The 14,079-nt window shown below is 44.1% G+C and overlaps 1 protein-coding gene across 5 annotated transcripts in view; it reads left to right on the forward strand.

The window, feature by feature from the left end:
* The window catches only part of zranb3 (zinc finger, RAN-binding domain containing 3), a 230,706-nt gene that overhangs the window by 102,308 nt on the left and 114,319 nt on the right, over positions 1-14,079 (forward strand). For all 5 annotated transcript variants that reach the window (XR_009651757.1, XM_060911706.1, XM_060911702.1 and 2 more), the window contains exons 5-6: positions 9,613-9,698; positions 11,978-12,149. Coding sequence is in view for 4 of the 5 variants with exons in the window: in XM_060911706.1 (XP_060767689.1) it covers positions 9,613-9,698; positions 11,978-12,149 (258 nt within the window). In the remaining variant the exon portion in view is untranslated. The remainder of the gene's footprint in view (positions 1-9,612; positions 9,699-11,977; positions 12,150-14,079) is intronic.

Below are 14,079 nucleotides of genomic sequence, written 5' to 3' on the forward strand. Positions count from 1 at the left end.
TGTAATTGATGCAGTATGTGGTTTGGCATTGTCATGTTGGAAAATGCAAGGTCTTCCCTGAAAGAGACGTCGTCTGGATGGGAGCATATGTTGCTCTAGAACCTGGATATACCTTTCAGCATTGATGGTGTCTTTCCAGATGTGTAAGCTGCCCATGCCACACACACTAATGCAACCCCATACCATCAGAGATGCAGGCTTCTGAACTGAGCGCTGATAACAACTTGGGTCGTCCTTCTCCTCTTTAGTCCGAATGACACGGCGTCCCTGATTTCCATAAAGAACTTCACATTTTGATTCGTCTGACCACAGAACAGTTTTCCACTTTGCCACAGTCCATTTTAAATGAGCCTTGGCCCAGAGAAGACGTCTGCGCTTCTGGATCATGTTTAGATACGGCTTCTTCTTTGAACTATAGAGTTTTAGCTGGCAACGGCGGATGGCACGGTGAATTGTGTTCACAGATAATGTTCTCTGGAAATATTCCTGAGCCCATTTTGTGATTTCCAATACAGAAGCATGCCTGTATGTGATGCAGTGCCGTCTAAGGGCCCGAAGATCACGGGCACCCAGTATGGTTTTCCGGCCTTGACCCTTACGCACAGAGATTCTTCCAGATTCTCTGAATCTTTTGATGATATTATGCACTGCAGATGATGATATGTTCAAACTCTTTGCAATTTTACACTGTTGAACTCCTTTCTGATATTGCTCCACTATTTGTCGGTGCAGAATTAGGGGGATTGGTGATCCTCTTCCCATCTTTACTTCTGAGAGCCGCTGCCACTCCAAGATGCTCTTTTTATACCCAGTCATGTTAATGACCTATTGCCAATTGATCTAATGAGTTGCAATTTGGTCCTCCAGCTGTTCCTTTTTTGTACCTTTAACTTTTCCAGCCTCTTATTGCCCCTGTCCCAACTTTTTTGAGATGTGTTGCTGTCATGAAATTTCAAAATGTCTCACTTTCGACATTTGATATGTTGTCTATGTTCTATTGTGAATACAATATCAGTTTTTGAGATTTGTAAATTATTGCATTCCGTTTTTATTTACAATTTGTACTTTGTCCCAACTTTTTTGGAATCGGGGCTGTATTTAAAAAAAAAAAACGAATAACATTGGAATTCTGTGATTCGAATTCAGTCCACTAAACAAAAATAATTGGGTGTTGGGGGGGGTTCTTTTTATGGCCTACATTTGGAAAAAATCTGAAAGGCAGTCTCGCTTTAATGTTACGTTACATTACATGGCATTTAGCAGACGCGCTTATCCAACATCAGAATGAGAGAAATTGTGACCTCAGAGTGTGACTGACTTTCACTGTAGCATGGGTGTTGGTTTGAGCCAGATGGACTGGTTTGAGTATTTCAGAAACCGCTGATCTCCACAACAGTCTCGGGAGTTTACACAGAATGGTGTGAAAAACAAAAAACATTTGAGTGAGTGACTGTTCTGTGGGTGGAAACAAACGCCTTGTTGATAAGAGGTCAGAGGAAAATGGCCAGATTGGTTTGGGCTGCCAGGAAGGACAGAGCAACTCGTATAATCACTGTTTACAACTGTGGTGAGCAGAAAAGCATCTCAGCATGCAACAGCAGAAGGGTTCCGCTCCTGCAGCCAAGAACAGGAATCTCAGAATCAAGATCCAGTTTCTATTAAAGTGGCCGGTGAGTGTGTATGCGAAGCTTTTTTGTGGGAAATTTTTATTCCCCCCCCCCCCCCCCCCCCCCTTTTTTTTTTTTTACTACTTTCTGCATTTTCCATTGCTGGTGTGACGTCCGGGGGGGTTAAATTACACGTTCATTATCTTTTGAATCATATATCAGTCTGCTCTGGATATTGAAGAGAAATATATTTAACAGTGTCTTTTTCCTTTGGTTCAGCTTGTTCTAGTTTTATAGGTGTAGATATTTATTTCCCCTGGAGCGCTGAAGCTGAGCTGTGTGTCTGTGTGTGTGTGTGTGTGTGTGTGTGTGTGTGTCTTTCTCTCCCTTCTAAGCACGGCATCCATCTCTGCCTTTATTACTATCTGCTAAAACCGTGACTGGACAGCGGGAATGAATGCCAGCGTGTCTCTCTCTTTCTCACCCATCCCTCTGTCTTTTTTTTTTTTCCTTTTTTTTTTTTTTTTTTGAAATCTCATGGTGCAGTGCCAAGCTTTGATGAACACATTTGCCTGGAGAAATGAGCAGATGGACCCCAAATTTATATAATTGCTGGTTATTATTCCCAGGGGAAAAAAAAAATCATCATTTCATTGAAACCTGACGTATCTTACACGAGCCATTGATGGCAAGGTATCAAAGGAAGCTGTGCTAAACCTCCGATACAGACGGCGAACAATAGAGCTGTGAAACACCATTGACACCCTCTGGCTGTTTTCACACTATTTCTGTAATACTCTGTAGTAAAGGACTGCGTTTCTCTCCGGGGGAATATCCAGAACCATAACTCGGATTTGAAGGAACCTTGGAGGAGTTGTAGTTGATCATTGCTCCGCGTAGCCTTTCTTTAAGTTTCTGAGCATCCTGGAATGTCGACGACGTCTCTAACCGATTCATAAATTATTGATTCCCGCCCTGTAATTCATGATTTCTTTCTACGCACCTGGGATGCATCGGTACTGATGCGGTCTCCCAGTCTGATACAGGCAATACTATTTGATGTATGTTGTTGCACTAATGAACAGATGACAGAATGACAGCAATCTGGATGTATTTTACAATTAACGATGGCAATCAAAGCAAAGCAGACTGCAGCTCGTGCTCTGTGAAAATATCGAGCGTTGGGCTACAGTACACGCCTATAGACAGCGCCCTATCGACAGCGCTAGGTGAGGCGAAAATAACAGCCCTGAGCCAGAATGTTGTTTTTGACAACAACTCTTCTATTCAGCTCCTACTCGTCCTTGACAGTGAGGGATTCTGACTTGAGCGCAGCCGGTTTTTGCTTTCTTGGACCACGGATGGCTGGAGCACTGTCAGGATTCAAACTCTCAAGACAAACCACAAACAAGGCCAACTCAGGAGCCTTAACTGTAAGCTCGAAGAGAAGAAGAATTTAAAGGAGAACTGAAGTCTGAAGAAAACTTGGCTTTATTTCTTAATTAACGTGTTATTCAATTACGTGTTCGGTTTTAGTAACCTTATATCGTGACTCGTACTGGCAACTAATTGCCTATTCGGTTTTTAGCCGTGTTGAATTCAGTTCGTTTGGTCCACGGCAGGCGGCGCTTATCCGCGCGATCTTCGCGAGACTTGTGCGAGACTTCGAAACGTGAAGAAGTGTCAGCCAGGTGTCAGTGCCGCCATTTTGGAAACTGTTTTCCAAACGAAGTATTGCACAAAAACGAGTTTAAATGACGATTACCGCCTACTTTTTTTTCAAACTTTCCTGATTGCTATTAAAACAAACAAAACATCCGGCTTGATTACGTCAGCATTCGAAAGAGGGCGCACGCGTCTTTCGACAACGTTGGCAGACGTCGGTCACTTTGATGTCTCGCACAGGTCTTGACGAATCTCGTTTACGGCCATCGCTTTGACATATGTGACCCCTCACCGAATCCAGGGACGCATGTCAGCCGAAACGAATCCGAGATAATCGCAAAAGAAGCATTTTTTTTCGAGATTTGTGATTTTTGTTTTTTTTTCCCATCATGTGCAAGTTGAGATCTTGAAGAATGCAATCAGTATTTCAGACAATAGATTGTTTTGTTGGAAAAGCATACATTTTTTTGTTGCAAATTGTCTCGTTTTTGTCAGGACTGTAGCCTGCTGGGGGGTGTGGGTAAATTACCATATGGGCCATTCACATGATGATTTAAGTCTTTTTTTTTTTTCGCGAATCAGCTGTATGATACGAGCTGAGCTCATGGCTACTTCGCTGCATACAGGCGTGTGATTTCACTATGGAATGAGCAAGCTAAACAGAGCGCAGAGGAGCTGAAACACCGTGAAGCAAACAGACACACGGTATTTACATCGGAGATAACCATTTCTAGCAAAAAAAAAAAAAAACGCAGCCTCGTTTTCCAGATTGAATGGAATACTTGAATGATCGGATGATACACGGACCGTTCTAGGATTACATTCCATCGGAGGCATTGGTGTGTGCAAGGCGCCGTTTCTCTTTCTGATGGGGTAAGTTTATTAATCTAAGGCTGTGTGGTTATTTTTGCATGTAACGGAGAGTGTTGTGGTTTGGTTAAGCCTAGGTCACAACCGGACGTACGATTTTTTTTGGCCGTGCGATTTTTGGCGTTTCCCAAATCGCTGCGGTTTTTTTTTTGTTCATGGAGAAAGACACACGTTGGCCATAAGTTTGTCTTGCAACCTGAAAAAAACGTAAGCACCCGTAGAGTTTGTCTGACATGACAAAGAACCTCTGCGGCCAGTCTACGGCTCGAAAATCAGCACGTCATGCGCGCCCTCCGTGCGTTTCTTGCGTTTTTTGCATGTAGACCGGCCGTAGGAGCACGGTACGGCTGGTTGTGACCGAGGCTTTACATGAAACTAGTGTTGTGTTAGTTGTGTCATCATCGTGCTATCTTTCTTTCTTACGGTGTGAGTAATTTTTCAACCACAAAACGTTAAAGTATACTTTAGGACTTATTTTTGTACTTCATAATTGTGTTGGGCATGCTTTGCATGGAAGGAAAATTGACGTGGTGATCTTTGTTTACATGAAAGTAGCATCGTGCTAGCTAGTAGGGGGTGGGGCTTTCCTTAATGTCATGCAAATGAGCACCATTATGTGCCCGCCCTGCACCCAGAGTAGCTGAGATGGAAAACTTTGAGGGCGATTTTCTGCCTTTTCTGTTTTAAGAAGTATACACTTTCAAAAGGCCACACATTCTTCAAATATTGTCAGATCTCCACATGGAAGGCATCATTGGAAAGCTTAGAAACTGTACTTTCTGAATCTGTCAATAACTCAAAATGCCCCCGGGCCGACACGTGTCCCTGGATTCTGTGATCTGCCACATATGGACTGATGTATTACAGAGCATATTTCAAACACTCATAACTTGCTATAGCAGCGACAAAATAGCGATCGAAAATGCATTCCGATATTTTTAATAAAATGAGAAATAGAATTTTAATGATAAAAAAATTTGCCTTCAGTTCTCCTTTAAAGGTAGCATATTATACCCCTTTTCCACAAGTTGACACGGTTCTCTGAGGTCTGAATGAAATGTTAGTGATACGCTTGGATCAAAGCAGCTGATTTGAGGAACGGCCTGTTCCTTTAAATGATAATGAGCCACTGCTGACCCCGACCCCTTTCTGCTGGCCAATCAGGTAGCACTTTGCTCATGAATATTCATTCACAGAGGAAGTTCTTAAGCCATGATTAGAGATGCTCTGATCTGATCAGGGTGGGGCAGTTGATAATGAGCACCCCTTGTGACACAGAGGAACGGGAGACGGTTTCTGAAATCAGCCGCTCAGAAGAAACCGACTGGGTGTCGACTTTCAGGGTTTATGGGCTGGTCGGCTTCAGATACCCAGATGTCTGTGCACAAGTACTGAGAGAGTGTTTTTCGTAATATGGACATTCACACTTGGCAAACTGGGGAGTAACAATACAATATGTCTATTTGATCTGGTGGTGTCTCAAAACGATGTATTTTCAGTAAAGCGTTGCCTGAATGTGCCTTAGATTCAATTTTTAAAGAAATTATTAAGACATGGCAGCACGGTGGTGTAGTGGTTAGCGCTGTCGCCTCACAGCAAGAAGGTCCTGGGTTCGAGCCCCGTGGCCGGCGAGGGCCTTTCTGTGCGGAGTTTGCATGTTCTCCCCGTGTCCGCGTGGGTTTCCTCCGGGTGCTCCGGTTTCCCCCACAGTCCAAAGACATGCAGGTTAGGTTAACTGGTGACTCTAAATTGACCGTAGGTGTGAATGTGAGTGTGAATGGTTGTCTGTGTCTATGTGTCAGCCCTGTGATGACCTGGCGACTTGTCCAGGGTGTACCCCGCCTTTCGCCCGTAGTCAGCTGGGATAGGCTCCAGCTTGCCTGCGACCCTGTAGAACAGGATAAAGCGGCTACAGATAGTGAGATGAGATGAGACTCGACTCGGACTTGTGCATTAACTGCATTGGGACTCGGATTTTTTCTTTATTTTATGTAACATGCTATAATAGAGTGCTCCGAGATGATGCTAAAAATAGTAACACTGCGGTCTGCGAGGCCATCTTGGAAGTCACTCGCTCCAGAGCGCTCATAGAGTACACATCATAGAGTACACATTCACCGATTCGTTTCCGCGTTAGAGGGCTTAGAAGCTTGGATTTTTTAAGAATTTAGACATCTGAAGTGATGGAGCACTACTGTGAAAGTTTGGATAAGCAGGCACGGGAGCGTTATGCTGAGAAGGTACGTTTCATTGGGAATGTAGATCCATACACTGTTAGTGAGAAGGAATGGAAAGCTGACCACAGCTTGTTGCCGCATGTGACATACATCGATCTTGTGAACTTTCTAGTGTTTCACCCAAGTCCATTTTGTGAGCTAAAGGATTTCCAGAACTACAAGAGTATGGAAGCATACGATAGATTTGGGTCCGGTTGGGTCCGCGATGTGTCGGTGTTATAACTATTATAAATATTATCAATTATTTTAGTCAGTGAATAAAATGTAGGCCTAGTATGTAACTTGTACTAACAGCATGTGTACATAAACATTACTAGGCCTAGATCTTAAATGCCATTTGATGCAACAATGCACTGCAGTAGACATAAGCTACCTAATGTGACAAATATATCCATTAATCATTGCTGAAAGTACATAGAAAAGATAATAGTTTGTATCACATTTATTTTAGTAACTATGAAATTCAAGACAATTTAGCCTACCTGTCACAAAGTGATCAGAACAAATCCGGATACAGTCAAGTTGTCCTAAATGTGATCGGTTGATGGCAGCCAGCCACTGTCGTCTCCTCCGCTCGCTTTTCTCCTGTGCTGCAATTCCCTGGTTAGTCACGACTTTAGGGAGTCTGTGGAAGCTTTTGCCACCCTTTTCCCCCCGGCTACTACAGCCAACAATGACACACGTATTCGGCATTGTCACCCCTTTTTGCTTCGCTGAACAACAATGCACTGACACAGCCTGACACAGGCGACCTTTGCCTTCCAATATGGCCGCCGCTGGGTTCGCGCTGACCTCGAAGCACTCTATACTTTGGCATAAGAGATTTATGTCTACATTAATTTTTGTACTAATTTCGTGCAAAAGTGTCACATCTGTGCGCCTTCGTACGTGCATCAGATCGACTCTCAGGCGCGCTCCAGACAGCGCGTGCGTGCCAAGTGGACTCTTGCATGCACCGTAAACGATTTGCACCTGCACAGGGTTAAGGCCCAATCATCGCGCTGATATAAAAACCGTGAAAACACGCTTACTTTGCGAAGTATTGCTGACACATTACCGAGCCTTATTTCCTTGTTTGGTTTCCTGATCTCTGATTTCCTGTTTCTCATCTTTGATTCTGCCGAGTCTACGATAGCCTGTTTGTGCCTCGCTCGACCTATCGCCTGTTTCACCGTTTTATGACTTTACCTGCCGTTCTGGATTGTTTACTGTCTTCACTTGTATTAATAAACACACCTTCTGCACTTACATCCGTCTCCCAACCATCTCTGACAGAATACTTCACACTCCCTGACAAAGAGAAGCACATTCACCTGTTCATACGTCATGTTCAGGAACAAACTAACGTTAATGGTGCTGAAACAGCCACTGTCACATGGTGCGGTTGGAGTGTTGGACTTGGACTCGAGGTTTAGTGACTCGACTACAGCACTGGTATTAGCTCCTGAGATTAGGCTTATACTAGTCTGGCTAACGTGACTTCAAAGCTCTGCGAGCATTTGGTCTGGCAAAGCTATTAAGCCCAACCGTTTCCCAAAGCGTGTGGTTGACCCGCCTCCCTGAAATGCCTCAGTTTGCTACTGGTCGAAGCCAGAAAAGGCTGTGACGAAGCTTAAACCAATCACATCACTCTTTCCTCTGACGTATGTGACGCGACGGAAACTGCTTGAGTAACAGGAAGAAGATAAATACCTCCAGGGCTGCTCTTTGCTCCGTTTTCAATGAGAACTTCCCATTGAATGCTTTCAATACAGCATCTACCGCTGTGTCAAAGGCTTGCCGCTGCTCCATGTTCGTAATGTTTCTAGTGAATGAAGCGCTTCCAGCATAGATTCTGTAAGCAATCTATGGCTTCTGGTCATAGACGCCTCTACCCAGGGCCGTTGGAGATGCTCAAAGTTGATTGGCTCCCGATTTTTCGGGAGCTTGGAAAAGCTGTGGATAGCTTGCCTTGCCAAGCTAAGTTCGCAACAGTGTTGCGTCACACTTAGGATGGGCGGGCCCAGGCTAGGCTTATACGTCACTCGGACACGGATGTGTAGGACAAAGCAAATTATTAACTCGCAGAATGGCAGCTACGGTACATCCAGCACACAGAGCTACGGCATCATATTTGTGTTATTTGGACACGTCAGGAATTGAATAGCGTCTCGTGTCTGTGATGGTCCCGAGTCCAGGTGATCAGATACAGAGAGCTGTGTGAGCTCTGCTCTTCTGTGCACCTCTATATTTTTGAATCAGACCGAGCTTTGCTGAGACATCCTGATACAGGAAATCAGAACTACATTAAATATAGTAACTTTCTCTCTCTCCATCATGTGGTTTGTTTGCTTTTTACTGCGTATAAATGGAAACCTGTGGGCGGCTTCCGTTGCACTGCAGAATAAAACCGTTCTCATTTGCTCATTACGCTCGTGAGCTCGAGGTTGAGGGGCTCCGGTGTTGTTCTGCTGCGAAAACGGAAACAGCATGGACACGCAGTTGGCAAAAGAATTAAAAATGGTGCTTCTATGGTGAAAGAATTTTCCTGCTTTACTTTGCCATTAACTGCTGAGCCTTTTTTTCTCTCTCTCAACTTTTCCGTCATGTCAGGTTGAAGACATTACTGTAGACATGTCTGGGCACTGACGTGAGAAATAACCTCACAGCAGCAGCTGACAGGTTGTTTATTCAGCCTGTAAACCGTGAACGTAAAGAAGGCCACTTTCCCAACCTGATCTCTGTCTCTCGCTCTCTCTGTCTGTCTCGCTCTCTTGCGGTCTCGGTCTCTCTCTCGCTCTCTCTGTTGCTCTGTCTGTGTCTCTCTCTCTCGCTGTCTGTCTGTCGCTCGCTCTGTCGCTCTCTTGCACTCTCTGTCTGTCTCTCTGTTGTGTTCTCGCTCTCTGTCTGTCCGTCTGTCGCTCGCTCTGTCTGTCTGTCGCGCACTCGCTTGCTGTCTCTCTCTGTTGTGCTCTCTCTTGCTCTCTCTGTCTCTCTCGCTGTCTGTCTCTCTGTCTGTCTGTCTGTCTCTCTCTGTTGTGCTCTTGCTCTCTGTCTCTCTCTGTCGCTCTGTCTCTCTCTCTCTCTGTTGTGCTCTTGCTCTCTGTCTCTCTCTGTCGCTCTGTCTCTCTCTCTCTGTTGTGCTCTTGCTCTCTGTCTCTGTGTGTGTCTCTCTCTCTCTCACTGTCTGTCTCTCTCTGTTGTGCTCTTGCTCTCTCTCTCTGTTGTGCTCTCTCTCTCTCTCTCTCTCTCAGCTCTTCATGCAGATCGATGCTTTGTATCCGAGGCGTTTCGGCACTTGGAGTGAGTACGCCAAGAAATACTGCAACGCACACTACAGGTGAACACCTCCCTTTGATTATAGTGGGAAAGTTAATGAGTGGACTGGAAAATCTCTCACTAATGAACACATTTATTAATTACTGCTAATTATTTCTTCCTTTTCTAATTACTGGGTATGTAAATTATATCTGTGTGTGTGTGTGTGTGTTTATTTATTTATTTTTTATTTATTATTATTTTAAATCTTGCTTTAATCTTATTGCTTCCTTTATTCAGTGAATAAACGACCTGGCAGATGGTTTGCATCCATTTTAAACACAATCAGATCTCATCCTGTCATTTATGAGCCTAAACATTGATGTACCATGTAACTGGTGACGTGCCAATGTATTGCTGGGTTTCACGTGCCATCACATCCCCCTTATTAGTTATTCAGAACTTTAGCTGGTGGTCTACCAAAGCTCAGTTGACAAAGCGTTTGTACAGAGAAGGTGCATTGCTCGCGTGAAAAACGCCTCACGTTTGCGTTGTTTTAGGTTGTTCGAATCGATCAAACCGTGAAACTGATCAAAGTTTCTTCAGGGTTCCCCGTGAACTAATTAAAAAAAAAAAAAAAGGGTGAACGAACACAGGATTTCACAAAAAGGCGTTGAGAAAGGCGGCTTTTGAACCTCTGACTGAAATCGAAGGGAGCCGAGTCGAAGCGTGCTCAAGTTTGCAGTGATCGCTTGGTGAAAGGTTTGTATTTCCCTCTCAGCGACGTCCTTAGTGTTTTCCAAGTACTTTTCTTGCTACGTGTCGTTATTTTACAGTACTTTTTTTTTAAGTCACGAAGCGCTAAACTCCCCAGCTGTTTCTGTGTTTCCTTCTCACTCCTCACAAAGTCCATATGCATGAAGGTCGCGACAAAATTCTTCCCCAGCCGTACAGTTACGATGCGCCGTGATCATTTCTCCGTCTTGTTTAACTAAGATCCAGGTCTTTAAAGGGGTTTCTGATGATCTTTGTGAATGATTTACCTGAGAGGTAAGAGCCAACACAAGTGAGAATCAAGCCAATTGTTGTTTCTTTGCACTTCAACTTGCAGCGCTTCGTTGTAAAGACACGAACGAAAAGCTTAAAAAAACATACATACACGGGCAAAAACAACACAGGATTCATTCAGCAGCGACTTGACACCGAGATCCTTTACCCAGTCACATACTAAAAAGTTGTAAACCTCCATACTCTTCCACACTTTCATCTGTTTTGCGGTATAGAAGGACGTCTGCAACACCAGATAGTTCGAGATGTCTGGGAACTCGACTGAAGGGTAGTTTTCGAGATCGTACAACACATCCTTCTTTCCCAGACTGTAGGGGTCGATTCCGTTGCACAGAGCAATCTTCTGAATATATCTAAAGCCAGCAGTGGCTTCTAGATTACGAGCGTACTCTGATAAAGTTATCGCTAGTTGTTTGCACTACAGCAGCCGTTTAGACCACCAGCTATTTCACTTCCGGTAAAACCGCTAAGAAAAGTCACGCGACTGAAACCCAGCAGTTTGTTAGTCTTCATACAGGCACAAAAAAAAAGTGGCGAAGTCGGCGCGCAGAAAGGTTGGTGAAATGAAGGTGTAACTGATGACATGGCATCGGACTCAATGTGTCAAGTGAGACTACTTTTGAATTGATGGCATGAGTGAAATCTGTATTGTCTGTTAATTCTCATCGATGGTTAGTTTTCCATTTTGGAGCTTTTCGGACAAGCTGCTTGTCTATTGCTCCTCCTCACATTTCTGCTCACAATAATATTTTTAATTGCTGCGATTTCGCTTTATTTTACATTCATTTTCCACTTTACTCTTGACTCGAGTTTTCATTAAAGCCCCCGAGCGCACATTTTCTAGGCCAAACCCCAATTATTTCCCGTTAACTATATATGCTCACTACACAGGGTAGAACACATAATTATATTGTTTTGTATGCACAAAGCCATTTGAGATTCCGCGGCAGGAAAACTTCAGGAAACGTTGTAGAAATGTTTTTGATGAGCGAACGTGTGCGTTGGAGCAAAAGTTCCTGCAAAACTTCTTACAAAAGGGTGTGTACGTTAATGCCCATAAAGCGCGGATGCCAGTCACCCAGAGCTTCTCCATAATTTACTGCTCATTATCTCACACGCACTCGGGACTGTAAAGATTTCATCATAATGAGGTACTCGAAATTGTGAGAAGAGCAACGTGTGTGAGAGAGAGAGAGAGAGAGAGAGAGAGAGAGAGAGAGAAATTGTGTGTTTAATGGCAGAGCTGCTCCTGAGAACCCAGTGAGGGGGGTAACTGTGTGTGTGTGTTTTTAGATTCTTCGGGAGAAGGCGTCAGTGGGATTGCCGTGGAGCATCTCATCTGGACGAGCTGCACCAGAGGCTCAGCGAGATCATGATCCGCAGACTTAAAGCCGAAGTGCTCACACAGCTGCCGGCCAAAATCCGTCAGAGAATCCCTTTCGACCTGCCAAAAGAGGCAGCCAAGGTACACACACACACACACACACACACACACACACACACACTGTCGCAACCCACATAAAAGTACATTTCAGACAAACCCAAGTAGCAGCACACTAGGGCTGCACAATATATCGAAAAAGTATCGATATCGCGATATCATAGTTTGCGATACACATACCGCAAAAATTACTTAAATTTCGATAAAAGGCACATTTTTCTGTGCCGTCCAATCACATTTGAATGTCAACAAGTGCCGCGGGATAACTCCGCCCCCTATTGCAAAACAAGTAAAAGCCTCGTGGTGATGGCGGAAGGTGGGAGCGGTAGCAAGTGTGGTGAGACAAACTTGTGTGAGGAGGAACTGGTTTCCAAAAAAAAAAATGCACGTCTGCTATTTGGAAGTGCTTTGGATTCAGGAGGAGTGATGTACTGCAAACTCGGGTACTTTGCAAGACATGTACCTGTAAAACAGTGGTGGGGCGGCTCACTGGGACAAACACTGCTGTACAGAAGCATAAAAACATAAAACCGCGCTCTCTCTCATTCTCTCTCTCACATACACACACACACTACCGCTCACACACACACCACTGCTCTCTCACCCGCATGTGTTATTAACAGATTGTGTTTGAGTTTATGGTGAATCTGTGTCGCTCACCTTCATCTCCCGGGAGCCGCTGAAATTGCCATTTTGAATGCTTTATGTTAACGTAATGTAGTTTTCAGTTTTTTGTTTACTTAAGACATTTTCTGCTGCGCTCACAAAAATTAAGAGATTTAAAGATGATTGATGGACACCATTGCAGGTGTAGCCATGTTTTTCCAATAAAAAATAATGTTGGAATGGAAGCGATGCACTGGGTGGTTTTTTTTTTTTTTTAAATGCTAGATACAGGGCAGAACAGCGAGTAGAGGTAAGAAAAATAGTATATATTTAATTATCGTGATGCATATCGATATCGAGATATTCAGTCATGTTATCGAATATCGCATATTTTTCTGATATCGTGCAGCCCTACAGCACACCTCGATATTATCACAAAGTTACACGGCAGTGTTGTCAAGAGCGATCGTTTGAGTGACTATCCGCTTCCTGTCAGTCTGATTTTCACCCGATCTCCCTCATCAACAAGGGCGCACAGGATGGTTTTTGTTTTTCGCGCCGTTCTGCGTGTGGAATTTCTGAAAGACTCAAACCAGCCCATCTGGTATCAACAGCGATCATCTTCAACACATAAACTACCACTTGTCATTCCCGTCAGCCAAAACAGCCCAGAAATAGAGTTGAAACAAATCACAATCCGCGCTCGCAAACACCCGTGCTCACGCACACATGCTGATGCGCAAACACGTGCTCATCGATTCACACAGACACATTCATAAACACGCTGCGGAAAGTTCACACTCGCACGTTTCTCTCACACCCAGACTCCAATCATCCAATCTGAGATGATACCAAATCAGACAGGCTAAATATAGCGCTAATTACCTCTCCATAACCGCCCCGTGGCCGTTGCTAGGCGATCGTATTCGATTAGCACTAATTATCATTTTATCTCACTTGTCCATGATCACGGTTTTTTTTTTCTTCTCTCTTCGCTTGCTCTTTTTTTCCTTTCTCTCGTCTCTGTTCAAGCTCTGATGAGCTGTCAGCATGTTATTCAGAGGAGAAAGTATTTCTCTCATCACACCCAGCTTTTGCGCTCAGAAGTAGCCATTTTGGCTTTCCATTTTTTCTAACGTTTACGTGGTTAATGCAGCAGTCTGAATAAAGCTGCGCGTGTTGGAAACATTCCTTCGTTCATTCATTCGTATTCTGTTTGCATTGTTGAGTGCGTAAATCAAACCCTGGTGCAGTTTTTTTTTTTCTTTTCCCCTGCTTGGTTCTGGGCTGTTTAGGGATGTGAGAATACACTCGTCACACTCGGGCCGTAAAACAGTCAGTCCTATAA

This window comes from Neoarius graeffei, chromosome 27 (assembly GCF_027579695.1).
Source record: "Neoarius graeffei isolate fNeoGra1 chromosome 27, fNeoGra1.pri, whole genome shotgun sequence".
In the NCBI taxonomy this organism is placed as follows: Eukaryota; Metazoa; Chordata; class Actinopteri; order Siluriformes; family Ariidae; genus Neoarius; species Neoarius graeffei.